The sequence below is a fragment of the Emys orbicularis genome, chromosome 4 (genome assembly GCF_028017835.1).
Source record: "Emys orbicularis isolate rEmyOrb1 chromosome 4, rEmyOrb1.hap1, whole genome shotgun sequence".
NCBI classification, from domain to species: domain Eukaryota; kingdom Metazoa; phylum Chordata; order Testudines; family Emydidae; genus Emys; species Emys orbicularis.
Window position 1 is genome coordinate 132,013,387 of NC_088686.1, and position 13,340 is coordinate 132,026,726.

Here is a 13,340-nt window from a genome sequence, read left to right on the forward strand (position 1 = left end):
TCCACTGCCCCCCACCAGGCAGGCACCAGCCCCAGTGGGTGAGGGGGGGGAGGAGATGGCCATCAGCCTGCAGCACTAGGGTTACCAGATTTTGAGTGTCCAAAAGGAGGACACTCCACGGGGCCCCGGCCCCGCCCCAACTCCACCCCTTCCCCAAAGTCCCCGCCCCAACTCCGCCCCCTCCCCTGCTTCCCGCGAACATTTGATTCACGGGAAGCCTGAAGCAGGAAGCAGGCAGCAGGTAAGCTCGGGGGGTGGGGGGAGGAGGCGCGGCCCAGTCTGGCACCGTCCGGCGGCCGTCCCCGGCGTCTCCAGCCTGGCTCGGCTCGGCTCGGGCCCTGGGGTGCCAGCCCCCGGCCGAGCACCCCCGGGCCAGCACCGCTGGCCCCCGGCCCGGCCGCCCAGCACCGCCGGCCCCCGGCCAGCACCGCCGGCCAGCACCGTCGGCCCCCGGCCCGGCCCCGCCGGCCAGCACCGCCGGCCCCCGGCCCCGCCGGCCCCCGGCCCGGCCCCCGGCCCCGCCGGCCCGCACCGCCGGCCCCCGGCCCGCACCGCCGGCCCCCGGCCCGCACGCCGGCCCGCACCGCCGGCCCCCGGCCCGCACGCCGGCCCGCACCGCCGGCCCCCGGCCAGCACCGCCGGCCCCCGGCCCGGCCCCCGGCCCCGCCGGCCAGCACCGCCGGCCCCCGGCCTGGCCCCCGGCCCCGCCGGCCAGCACCGCCGGCCCCCGGCCCCGCCGGCCAGCACCGCCGGCCCCCGGCCCGGCCCCCGGCCCCGCCGGCCAGCACCGCCGGCCCCCGGCCCGGCCCGGCGCCCAGCACCGCCGGCCCCGGGCCAGCACCCAGCGGCGCCGGATTTTCCCGGACATGTTCGGCTTTTTGGGATTTCCCCCCGGACGGGGATTTGAGTCCCAAAAAGCCGGACATGTCCGGGAAAATCCGGACGTATGGTAACCCTACGCAGCACGGGCTCCTGTTCTGGAGGAGCTGTAGGGTTGTGGGGCCGAGGAGCTGTCCCAGGGTGTGGGAGGAGCTGTGGGGGTTGTGGGGCCCAGGAGCTGTGCTGGGGTGGGGTTGTGGTGCTGGGGAGATGGCCCCAGAGCAGCACTGGAAGGTGGGGAAGCATCTCCATAGTCTCCAGCGCTCACGTGGATAAGGCAGGGGCAGAGCCCCTCACTCACCGACAGCTGGGAGCTGCCTCTACAGACTGGGCCATCCCCAGGGCTCTCACCACCCCGGGGCTCCAGCCCCCACATACAAGGAGGGGCCCAATCTCCCAGGTCATTTCCCATCTCAGGGAAAGACACCCCTTCTCCAGCAGCCCCCACCTGGCAGAGCTAAGGCAGGCAGGGCCTCACCTGCAGTGCACCAGCGTTGGCCCAGAACCCTTGGCCGTCTGCATGTGGCCTCGGGCCAGGTCCAGGAAGGCCATCAGGGAAGCTGTGGACTCGGGAATGCCGTGGTCAGGCCATGCCGTGTAGTGCAGGTGGGTCACACGTCTCTCCTCCTGTAGGTCCTCCTGTCACAGACGGTGACTCGGCGTTAGTGAAGCCGGAGTCTCAGCGGGGCTATTCACGGGGAATGTGTCCAGGCATTTCTGGAGCCCAGGGTCTGTCCACTACAGCTCCCTGAGTTACCTCCAGGGGCCAGAATCAGCTACCAGAACTTGGAGAGATTGACACTGGGGCTGCATCCTGGAGACCCACAGCCAGACCTGGGCCCTGGGTCTCCAGGATCCCCAGACACTCCCCGGCCAGCCCTGGGCATTGGTTACATCAGCACTGAGCAGTCATGCAAACACAGCATGGACGAGACACTGACACTGAGAGATCAGGTGACTGACACTACTGGCTAGAGCCAGGCCCCTGCTCTGTTACGTTCAGGGCCCTGTCCTGCGGCCATCTCCATAGCATGCGACTGCCTGGGCAGGCTGCACCATGTGGCTCTGCCAACACGCTGCCCTGCAGCAAGGCCAGTCCTGGGGAAGCCGTGTGGGAGGTGGCCTGGATACCAGCTGGTGGGGGCATGGAGCACATGCATCAGCACAGTGCTGCCTTCGAGGCGATTTAGCATCTGGAAACAACCAATCCTGGGCAATGCACAGCGCCCCATGATGGGAATGGGGAAGCAGGGCGGGGGTGATGGCGAATGGGAGGGGGATGAAATGCCCGGAAACCTGTGTGCTGCCCGCCCTGGTAGCTGTGGGTTATTGACAATCCTCAAGGTGAGTCCCGGTGCGGACCGACCCGTTTCACTTGTGGCCTCGTTGGAACCCAGCTGGCCAGAGGCGAAAGGGCAGCCACCCCCGGGACACCTCCCCCAGCGAGACGCCCCCACGGCAGTGCCGTCAGCGGGGACCTGCACCGGGCTCCTCTCGGCCGCTCACTCACGTGCCAGAGCTTGAACGTGCGCGTGGTCCACTCGTCAGCGCTGCTGTGGGAGAGCAGGTCCACGCGGATGTGTCCGTAGGAGACCGGAGACAACTCTGAGGGCCAGTAGTGATCACACAGCACCTGAAGGGAAGGCAGGGCATGGGAACAGGGAAACCAGCGCAGGGAGAGAGACCGGTGCCCACACAAGACAGCTGCAGCCACTGGAAAGATGGGCCCGGGTGAAACTCCCCAGCTCAGCATGCTCCAGCTCCAAGCTGGGGCTTTGGGCCACATCTCGTCTTCCGCGGGGGAGCAGAATCTGGGCACGGAGGCAAATGCAGCATGGGCTAGTGGTTTGGCGTCTGCTCCCCACTGCGTGTCTTTGGGCAGCTCGCTTCCCCTCGCTGTGCCTCAGTTTCCTCTTTGGTAGGATGGGGCTAGGGCCAGCGTCCTCCATGCCAAGGAGCTGTGTGGGTTCATTAGTGCCCATGCACAGTGCTCGTCTCACAGTTAAGTTATTGTCTGCACCTAGATATTAGGTAATGGGCACTCTAGAAATACCTAGTGGAGACAGATGTCGCCTGGCTGGGTGCCCACACATCCAGCACTGCCACTGCCCCTTCACTCTGCCCAACAGGCCTCTAGCTATTACGTTGCTGGGCCCAGCACGGCTGCCTGAATGGAGCTGCATTTGCATCTGGCTGTGGGTCAGGCTGCTCCTCGCACGAGCAGCGCACGCCTGGCACCAGCCCTACCCGTCCGTTCTCCATGCCCACTGTCAGCATGATGATGTTGCAGACGCTCTGCTCCCACACCAGCCTCCAGAAATCCTCAATGGTTTTCTTCAGCGGCCCCTGGGTGACGATGAACTCCTGTGGGGAGGCGTAGCCCTGGGGCAGAGACCAGACAGCCAGAGTCAGCCCGGGCCAGAGGCTGTGAGACCCCAGATTTGGGGATGAGTAGATGACCTGCCGGGTCCCTCCAGGAGAGGGCCAGGTGCCCATTGACCTCAGCATTGGTGCCAGGATTGGCACACTTCCTGGGCAGTGTGTTTCCCCCTCACTGGCATGAGAGAGATTACGCTCCTGGACCTCCCTCGAGCCCCTCAGTGTGACCCTGCGAGGAGAAGCATCTGACCCCAGACTCATGGGGTCCTTGCACCTGCCTCTAAAGCAGCTGCTGCGGCTGCCATTGGAGAAAAGAGATGACTAGATGGACCCTGGTTCTGATCCAGTCTGGCCATTCCTGTTTACTGTCTTTGACACACGCATGCAACACTCATACATGGGCCCACACGCTCCCAGGCATGCTGGGTGCCCCCTGTCCGTTACCTGGGGCAGTCCCCTGGATGGGGGCTGGGGGACCAGGTCCAGCATCAGTCAAGTGCAGCTGTACAGATTAGGAGGAGAAAGAGGAGACAGAGAGATCAGGCCGTGAATCCAGAGAGGCTGCGAGTGAGAGTATCCTCAATCGGCAGAGCAGCAGCTATGACCACGCCCCCATGCACACAAGGGGGCACACACATGAACACACACTTCACAGACCCCAGGCTACAGCCAGCCCGGTTGCACCAGTCCCCCATCTCCAACACCTTCCACCTGCACCAGCTCCAGTGCCATCTGCCAGCCAGCCCCAGATGTTAATGGGACCGAGACCCTCTTGTGACCGAGCCGCCTGCATGTACCAGCTATGCCCCCCTCATGTGCGGGGGTTCCCGGGGCGCTGTGGTGGGGGAGGCAAGCAAGCACTCACGGGGACGTAGTTGGCGTTGATGTAGTCGGAGTGGGGCTCCTCCCCCAGCAGGCTCAGCCTGACTCTTGAGTGGTCATCTGCAAGAAACCAAACAGTGATCATTCCCTGCGCTGCACCTGGCCGAGCCAGACCCCAGTCCCCCAGGGAGCCCAGCTCAGGGGCAGCATGCTCTGCTGCTTTCTTGGGTCCTTCCCCTTTTCCAGCTGGGAGAGGAGGCAGTTGTCATGGAGTCCCCGGGGAATGCTCTGGAACTGCTCCCCACAAAGCCAGTCAGGACTTTGGGGAGCCTCCTCTCCCATGGAGCAGACTGTCTTCAGGGCAAGGAGCTCACACAGCTTCACCTCCTGGGTCTCTCCTTGGAGCATTCAGCATATGTCCCTCCGTGCGCTTCCCACAGCGAGTCCGCCCAGGTGGGATCCTGGGGAAGCCAGAGGGTCCTGCACACACCCCCACTTCGCAGTCAGACGTGACTCTTAGCCAGCCAGTAAAATAGAGGTTTATTAGATGACAGGAACACGGTCTAAAACAGAGCTTGTAGGTCCAGAGAACCGGATCCCTCAGCCGGGCCCATTCTGGGATCCCGTGAGCCAGACACCCCCGTCTGCCCTCACTCCTAGTCCCCAGCCAGCTCCAAACTGAAACCCCCTCGAACTCCTCCTTCTCTGCTGAGTTCCTTTCCTGGGCCAGGAGGTCACCTGACCTCTTTGTTCTCCCACACCTTTAGCATCCCCTTGCAGGGGGGAAGGGCCTGGCCACTAGTTGCTAGGCGACAAACTGTCGGTCAGAAACTGAGGCACCCACACAGTATTCAGAGGAAACATTAAGAACAGTCCCACTTCGTCACATCTGCCCAGATACTAGGTAAGGACTTATGTACGTCTACTGCACATATGTTCTTAGAGTCTGTATCACAGCAGAGGTGGAGAACCAGGCGTCCTGTCAGACAAGAGATGTTTAGTCTCCTGCCCCTCTGTTGAAATGTTCATTAAGTATTGTCTCATTCACAATGGGTTCCCCATCCCCGTCTAAGCTGAACGCAGATGAAGGATTGCCCGAATGTCAGAAAGCAACTAACAGGTAGAGAAACACAGCAGGGGAAGAGAACCTTATCTGGAGATACACTTCAAAGGTTCGCTGGACTATTTTTGGGGAACAAAGACCCCCTCATCCTGCCCCAGGACGTAAATGGGCAGCATGTTTACATTCATGAAAACGGGATCACAACCAGCCTGGATTGAAGACGCTTGCAGAAGGCTTTGGGTGAGACACACTTCATCAGACAGGAGGTGAGTCTGTTAATTAAGTTTAGTCGCTAGAAAGCGAGTGATGATTTTGTTTTATATGTCACCTTTTGTTTCCCTTATCATTACTCACTATCCCTTGAATCTTGAGTCTTTGGTAATACACGTATCCTTGTTTGCACTATCAGTGTATCTCAGTGCTGTGATACTGAGCCAGGTGCTGATCCTGTGTTGAATCACACAAGCTGGCGTGTGCACTGTTCCCTTGGGGACAGCAGACCTGTTGATTTGGTGAGTGTTCAGTAGATAAGGGCTGGGCACTACAGGGGAATGTTTCAAAGGGGCCCGGAGACTGGGGCGCACCTGTTGTTAACCTGCAGGGCAGAGTCAGGGCTGGCAGAGCCCAGAGGAGAGGGCTTGGGTGGTGCTAGGGAGCTTACACCCGGTTAGTCCAAACAAGACTCCCTCATACTGGAAGCTGGGGATAACAAGGGGACTCACAGTCCTGGGCACCCCGAGAAATGTCACAACACCCCTCTCTCCTCCTCTCCCCTGGCACACCGGGCTGTGTGTGTCAGTGTTAATGACATGGACACAAGGTGAGATGGGAGCTGGCCCTGGCCTGGAGGTCTTCTCAGCCTCCCATGCGGTAGTATGCCTCAAAGGGCCAGGGGTGGGAGTCTGCCCTGAGCTCCCTCCCCCCCCCCCGCCCAGGAATAGTACAGGGACAACACAAGTGATGGGAGGCTGGAGGGGTCAGGGAGCAGCCCCCTGTTGCTCGCAGCTCCCCCTGCTGGCAGATGCACAGAACAGCAGGGGCAGTGGAGTTGTCCTTATGCTGTGACCAAAACTTGGGGGTCACTGGAAGGAGGAGGGGATCAAGAAAGGGGGCCATTCAAGTTAAAAGCATCAGTGAGATCTGAGGTGGGATGGGAGACCCAGCCCTGCCCTGTCTCACCAGGCCACCTCGGGAATAACTGTGGGAATGTCAGTGATCAGTGATTGTGGGTGCCCCACCAGAGACGCCGTAACCGGGCCTGATTCTCAGAGAGGCTGAGCACCCACAGCTCCAGCAAACCAAAGGGATCTGTAGGGGCTAAACACCTCTGAAAACCAGGTTCTGGGTGTCTCAAACTGGCACCCAAAATTCTAATCCCTATCTTTTATATAGCGCCTTTTCACCAGCCCCACTCACCACCATTATCCTCAATTTACAGATGGGGAAATTGAGGCACAGGAGACGACGTGACCCTGCTCTATCCAACAGGCCACGCTGCCTCCCACATTTGGCCACTCTGGAAATGTCTCCTGAAGCTTTCTGTGTCTTGGTGTCCCTGGGTGTGGCAAGGAGACGATAACCCCCTGCCTCTGGGGTGGGGGCATGGCTAGTGTCCCCCCAAGATCCTGGGATAGAAGGTGCCAGGGAAGGGCAGAAGGGGAGGGAGGGAGACATAAGGGCTGGGCCCCTGAACTTACAGGGCAGCACGTGGGGGTATCTGTTCTTGGACACGTTGGCTGGAAGTTCTGCTTCCACCTTAGGCTGCTCCTTTCCCACTTCCTTCAGCTCCTGTAGGGCACAAGGAGAAACCCAGTGACGCCGCTCTGGGACAGATGGGCTGGGGTGGGGAGGGCCAGCAGGGAGGCTCCCCAGCAAGAGCCTCCACAGCCCCAGCTTGCCACACACAGCCAATGGGTCTCCATAGCGTTTGGAGAGGCAGAGATTGTTTGGGCTCCTGGGGCCACATTCGGCTTTCACAGCGACATGGATCAGGAGCAGCCTGATGAAGACCCCCCCAGGGTACAGCCCGGGAGGAGCAGAGGAGAACTAGGCCAAAGACCCACTCAGGAGGTGGCTCCTGGGACTCCAGAGGGCAGCCGTGGTCACACCTTCCCATAAAAGCGCCCCAGCACCTGTGACTTTGTGCGCCAGACTCGGGGGCAATGGAGGTGGCACCGGTAACAGCGGCAGTGTAGACGCGGCCGCACGGGCTGGTGACCCGAGTGCACACCCACGGTCCCCAGCAGGCTTGTTTTCCGGTTGCCAGCCCGGGCCACCATGACTTCACTACTGTTGTTACCTACGCTAGCTAGAATAGAGCTGGGGCAGGCACGCCAAGCCACGCTACAATCAGACCTCCACTTGCAGTGTAGACATAACTGCTTCTCCTGCTACGTCCCCTCTCCACCTCCTTTGATGTGCAGTTGTACCCAGCGAACGCAAAACCGCTCAGTGATCTCCGGGGGGAGGGATAGCTCAGTGGTTTGAGCATTGGCCTGCTAAACCCAGGGTTGTGAGTTCAATCCTTGAGGGGCCATTTAGAGAACTGAGGTAAAAATCTGTCTGGGGCTTGGTCCTGCTTTGAGCAGGGGGTTGGACTAGATGACCTCCTGAGGTCCCTTCCAACCCTAATATTCTAAAAAACAAAAACAAAAACAAAAAAACCCCACGTGACACTGCCGGCGTCCCCAGGAGCACGCTCTCCTTGCATGCGACACTCACCTCAAACTCCTGGAAGAAGCCGTGGTTGGCGTTTGCCATCTTCGCCTCGTAATACTGCTTGAAGCTCTGGATGGGGATCGGCCGGTGGACATTTCTGCAGGAGATAAAATTGTGCCCTTGGCAATGGGAGACAACGCCACCCTGGAGAGGAATTATTTCGAGGGAGTCCTATGGCCTGGGTTATGCAGGAGGTCAGCCCAGATAATCTGGCCTTGGAATCTCTGAACCCCAAACCTAATGACCTGTGACACCTCGGTCCCCTGTGCCGTCTCGCACTGGGACGTCCACAGAGCGATGGCAGTCGGCCTGTCCCACCTCCTGTGGCAGGGGTTCTTCCCAGTCCCTAGGCTGCAGGCTGGTAAGGACGTTTGCACTCCCAGCTAACAGGGATTCTCTTTTCCCCCAAGTAGTAGCATAGAGTTCCCAGTCCATGGAGAGGCCTGGCCTTCGCTCTGTGTTAGCGCACTGGTTACTAAGCACTGGATGCATTTCAGGGCGATGAAGGCTGTGACGGAACTTGGCAACACGGGAATCTGCCCAGAGGCAGCTGGGGCTTGGCAGTACAGCTACCAGTGACTTAGCTAACGAAGGGTTAGCAGGTGAGTGGCGTGGCACCTGCTGGCACTTTAAAAAGAGACCCGATGGACCGGCTTGGCAGGGGCCCAGGTTCTGGAGCAGCCTACAGCCCTGCTCCCTTTGTGGCCTATCGTGGAGCACTAGCATGTGGGTAGGCAAGCAGACAGCCTGAGTCCCAGACACCCGCCCGGCCCTGCCGGAGAGCGCCCGGCTTTGGGAGCAGCAAACTCACCTCAAGCTGTACGTGGCCATTTCTTGCGATAAATTACTCTTCTTGGTTCTGAAAGGAAAGCATAAGGGATGTCACCCATCCTGGCAGCACCGAGGCTGGGGCCAAGCGCCCTGTTTAGCAGCAGGGAAGGTCTGGGAGAGGGCTCGGCTCCCTCCCGCTTACACAGATGACTCGGGGAACTTTTCAGTGGATTCATCACACCCAACAGCTCACACTTGCTATGCTGGACCTGGCCACCCCTTTTGATACACATATGCTGTCGGTCAGCTCCTTGTTCGGTTAGGGCCAATCGCATTGTCTTCGCTCTCAGCGGCTTTTCCTACCACTTCCCAGACCCATCCTGGATCTCATCCCTTGGGAGACGTGCCTCCCTTACCTTTTCGTTCGGACCCGCTTCCAGTAGACCCATCCGAAAATCGCCGCAAGTGTCAGAAGAAAGCCCGCAACAATCCCAGCCACGACTGGCACTGTAACAGGACTGGGGTCTGCGCCAGCTCCAGCCGCTGAAGACAAAGACCACGGGGATTCTTTGCATTTATACTGTGCATTCCAAAAGATCCCGCCGGGCTCCGCAAACTGACCCAGACACTCCCGCTGCGAGTCGCCCACCCCGCTTCACAGCCAGGATCGCCAGACATTGGGATCACAGGGGAAGGAGGACCAAGTGGTTAGGGCACTAACTGAAGACTTGGCAGACCTGGGTGCAAGTCCTGGCCCTGCCACTGACTTCCTGTGCAGCCTTGGACAAATCCCTTAGCTCAGCGGTTCTCAAACTTTTGTACTGGTGACCCCTTTCACATAGCAAGCCTCTGAGTGTGACCCCCCTAATAAATTAAAAACACTTTTTAATGTAATTAACACCATTATAAATGCTGGAGGCAAAGCGGGATTTGGGGTGAAGGCTGACAGCTTGCAACACCCCCAGGTAATAACCTCACGACCCCCTGAGGGGGCCCAACCCCCAGTTTGAGAACCCCGCCTTAGCTGCTCTGTGCCTCAGTTTCCCATGTGTATAATGGGGTTGATTGCCCTGCCCTGCCTTACAACAGGGTGTGAGGCTCAATACAGTAAAGGCTGTGAAGCGCTTTGAGATCCACGGATGACAAGCAAGCGCTAGGTATTATTATTAAATGTAATCTACACTTAGGATCCTTTCTGAGATTTTCTGCCCTGCCATTGGCAGCAATTAAGGAACTCCCCTAGCAGAGACAGCTAGAGGGGATAGCTAGTAACACCACTGCTGAAGCAGCATGAGGAACAGCCTTACCTGAAAACGCCGTGAAGGACACAGAAGGATCCACCAGGTCGTATTTGGTGAAAGCAGCAATGCTGAACCTATGGCAAAGCCAAGACCAGAGGTTAGTCCCAGCCGCTCAGAGGAAACAGGACTGGCCTGACCCTGCCACTGGATTTCCAGCCCCATACAGAAAGAATGTGGTGCTGGGGAAATGGAAACCAGCAATGAGATGCTGCTTGTCTGGGCCAGCTGGGGAGATGGATGCCAGGAAGACTACACGGGAGCTGATTTGTGATATTGTCCCCTGATTTTCCTACAGGGAATTTTGAAATGTGGGAGGGTGGGGAAGGTTTCCGGACATTCATACATTTTCCAGCCTTTTCCTCGGAGCACCGCCCAGTGCAGCCACCTTGGTCCCACTGAGGCCCCCCTGGCGTATGTGTTTGGGGTGCGAGGGAGCTGCAGCCCTGTTCTCACCAAATAGCCATGCTCCCTTTCCCCCTCCACCCCCACTTGTCTGCCAGCATCCGCCAGAGCAGGGGTCCCCTCCTGTGCTCACCTGTATTGAACATTTGCCTTCAGCTTCCCATTGCAGATCTCCCGGGACTGGCCACACTCGGCCGTTCCCACCGGCACAGACCAGGTTTGGGGAGTGCTTCTCTTGTCCGGATGGAAAGGATTGGGGAGCAGCACAGCCACGTAGGAGTCCTCCTGTCCGTAATAGTGATCGTACCAGGTGCTGGACACGATTTCCTGGGTGGGCCTCGACACTGGAGTTAAAGACACAAGCGTATCAGCAGCAGCCCCCACGCCTCGGCGGGGAACTGTGGCCACGGGTCTCAGCGCAGCGGCCGCGGGCGAGAGGTGGGCACTCACACGACTCGTTGCTGGTAACGATGATGGCGTAGTACTCGATCCGGCCGTTCTCCTCACTGAATGTGTCAGGGGAGATGAGAACTCTGGAGCCAGGCTCGACCTGCGGGACGTCTGCTCGTAGCGGCGGAGGCAGGACTGAAATGGAAACCCAGCCGGCCCAGGGGGGTTAGAGCTGGAGTTTGGCTCGGTCCTGAGCAGTTCCGCCCCACAGCCCCAGCACAGCAGCTTCACTACAAACCAGTCCCAAGCCCCAGCCCCCGCTCCGCGTTCAGGGGCTCTGATCTCTGGAATAGGGCCTGCTAGCTAACCAGCAAACCTGACCTGGCAGCTCTTCCAGGGGGCCGTGGGAAGACCTACCCTCTGCTGATGTGTTGCAGACCAGAATCACGGCCCGGCTCCTCAGCCCGTTCCTGCCCACTGTGCTCACGCTGATTCGGTACGAAGAGTCTGGCTCCAAACCCCACAGGCTGGTCTTGCTCCCGGGAGCGATCACCCGAGCCTCAGCCTGGGGGGGGCCCCCGGACAGCCTCTCTGCCGCCAGCTCACAGGCCTCCACATCTCCAGCAGGGAAGGTCCAGCTCAGGGAAAAGCCCTTGGAGTCAGGCTGGCACCGCAGATCTTCCACTGGGTCAGGCGCTGAGAAAGGAGACACCCTGAGCTAGGCAGACCCCGCACGGGGTAGGGACATTTCTAGCCCCGAACCAGGCCGTGTGCCCCACAGCAGTTCCATGCCTGCGCGGTGCCAAGGCACAAAGCTGGATACCTGGGCCTCAGGAACCCCGGCTTGGGCTGCAGTGGCTTGGCCGGGGCCTTTGCAAGAGGGATGGTGAGGCTGGGCCGGGGTTGGGGGCCACGCGGGAGGCCAGGGGCCGGTGTGGCTGTGCCCAGGGCCTGCAGGGGAGAGACATGTCACAGGAGGACCAGGCCAAGGAAGACTCTCTGTGGAATCAGGTTTATTTCGCAGGATGCCAGGCAATGTGGCTCCGTGGGGGCATCTCCCTCCAGTCACTAGGTCACCCCCCTCCCTGCCCTGCACACACCCGCTGCGCTCTCCAGCCCCTGCAGCTTCCCGCCCAGCGCAGGCCCATACCCACCTATTGGCACCACCAAGATACCCGTGCTGCTCCAGTAAGGCCCAGCCACGCAGCTCAGGGAAACCGAGTAATTTCTGCCTGGGACCAGCCCCCGGAAGAAGTGCTGGACTTGCCCCCCCGCCAGGGTGTGCCTCTGTGGTAGCGTGTTGTTCCCAGGATCCCGCAGCCACAGCTGGCAGTAATCCTGCTGGCTGGAGGTGTGGCCCCAGGACACGGCCAGCACTGTGCGGCTCTCCCTGGGCACCGCAGAGAGATTCGCTGGAACCAGAGGGGCTACGTTATAAAAACAATCCAAGGGAGAGAGAGTCATTTCCTGAGTCTGCCACATCGACCCCCAGCCCACCCCAGGGCAATACAGTCGGGTATGGGAGACATCCTTCTAGTCTTCATTTAAGGCAGATCTTTTATTTCTATGCTGCTATTCTTCACATCCTTCCCACATTACAGTCTCAGATTGCCCGCTGAGACATTTTTGGACTCCTCTCTTTAATTAGTTTCCTAACTCTTTCAGATTTTATCTATGAGATTATTTTCCTACCAGGAAGTGTCACCCTTTAAACGCTCATCTCGGCTGAAACACCCAGCTCCCCTCACCATCCTGAGCTGGAACAAAGGCAACGTGGATAAGCAATTAGCCCCTCTATCCAGCAGCTGGGAGGTATAATTCCCATGCAGGTAGACGTACACGCACTAGCTCTGCTCAGGCTAGCGTGCTAAAAATAGCAGGGTGGCAGTGATATAATCCCTCCGCCCCCCGGGTACGTACTCAGGTAGCTAGCCAGAGCCACTGCCTGTGCCGCCATGGCCATGCGGCTATTTTTGGCACGCTGGCTCCTGCCGAGCTAGTGCATGTCCACCTGCCTGAGCTGGGTTCTGAACCCACTTAGGAGCTTTTGAAGGTGCCTAAATCTAGGCTCGGGCACCTAACGTTCAGCTGCTCTTGACTAGACTGGCCTGGCTGCAGAAAAAAAGTCCATCAGAACGTTGGGAATGCACTGAAAGCTGAACCCGCTGTCTGCTAACACCGATGCCATTTTTTATTTTGAAGGTTTGATGCTCCTGATTGGAAAGATTGGAACAAAGACACAGGTTTAGCCCCGGAGGCTCCCATCCCTGCTGGAGTCTCGCTAAGTTCTTGGCCTCGTCGACACCTTGCAGGCGTGCGCTAGGGGTCTGGCTGAAACGGCCCTTCCCTGGCTGGGGAGGAATGATGGCTTTGGGGCTGCGTTGTTACGATTAAAAGCGCTCGCTGCAGATGGTGCAAGGCCCTGAGAGCAAAGGACGCTGGGAAGCCCAGAATGCCTGGCCAAAGAGAGCAATCCTGGGCTGCAGGATCTCCACTGGCTGCTCCCTAGCCAGGACTTTGGGGTCCTCAGGGGCCGCTGGCTCCCCATCAGCTTCCTAAACCAGAGCCCAAACCCACCTCCTCCAGGGTGCCTGCAGCCCGCAAGCTGTCACACA

General features: G+C 59.4%; 1 protein-coding gene across 1 annotated transcript in view; it reads right to left on the reverse strand.

Annotated features, from left to right (window-relative positions):
* Positions 1–13,340, reverse strand: part of LOC135878571 (receptor-type tyrosine-protein phosphatase V-like) — a 48,554-nt gene that overhangs the window by 10,505 nt on the left and 24,709 nt on the right. Inside the window, exons 17-29 of the mRNA XM_065404275.1 lie at positions 11,880–12,152; positions 11,143–11,421; positions 10,786–10,920; positions 10,469–10,679; positions 9,940–10,007; positions 9,049–9,175; positions 8,673–8,720; positions 7,865–7,958; positions 6,841–6,931; positions 4,124–4,200; positions 3,127–3,261; positions 2,390–2,512; positions 1,358–1,518 (exon numbers count right to left, since the gene is read on the reverse strand). Of these exons, the coding sequence (XP_065260347.1) occupies positions 1,358–1,518; positions 2,390–2,512; positions 3,127–3,261; positions 4,124–4,200; positions 6,841–6,931; positions 7,865–7,958; positions 8,673–8,720; positions 9,049–9,175; positions 9,940–10,007; positions 10,469–10,679; positions 10,786–10,920; positions 11,143–11,421; positions 11,880–12,152 (1,822 nt within the window). The remainder of the gene's footprint in view (positions 1–1,357; positions 1,519–2,389; positions 2,513–3,126; positions 3,262–4,123; positions 4,201–6,840; positions 6,932–7,864; positions 7,959–8,672; positions 8,721–9,048; positions 9,176–9,939; positions 10,008–10,468; positions 10,680–10,785; positions 10,921–11,142; positions 11,422–11,879; positions 12,153–13,340) is intronic.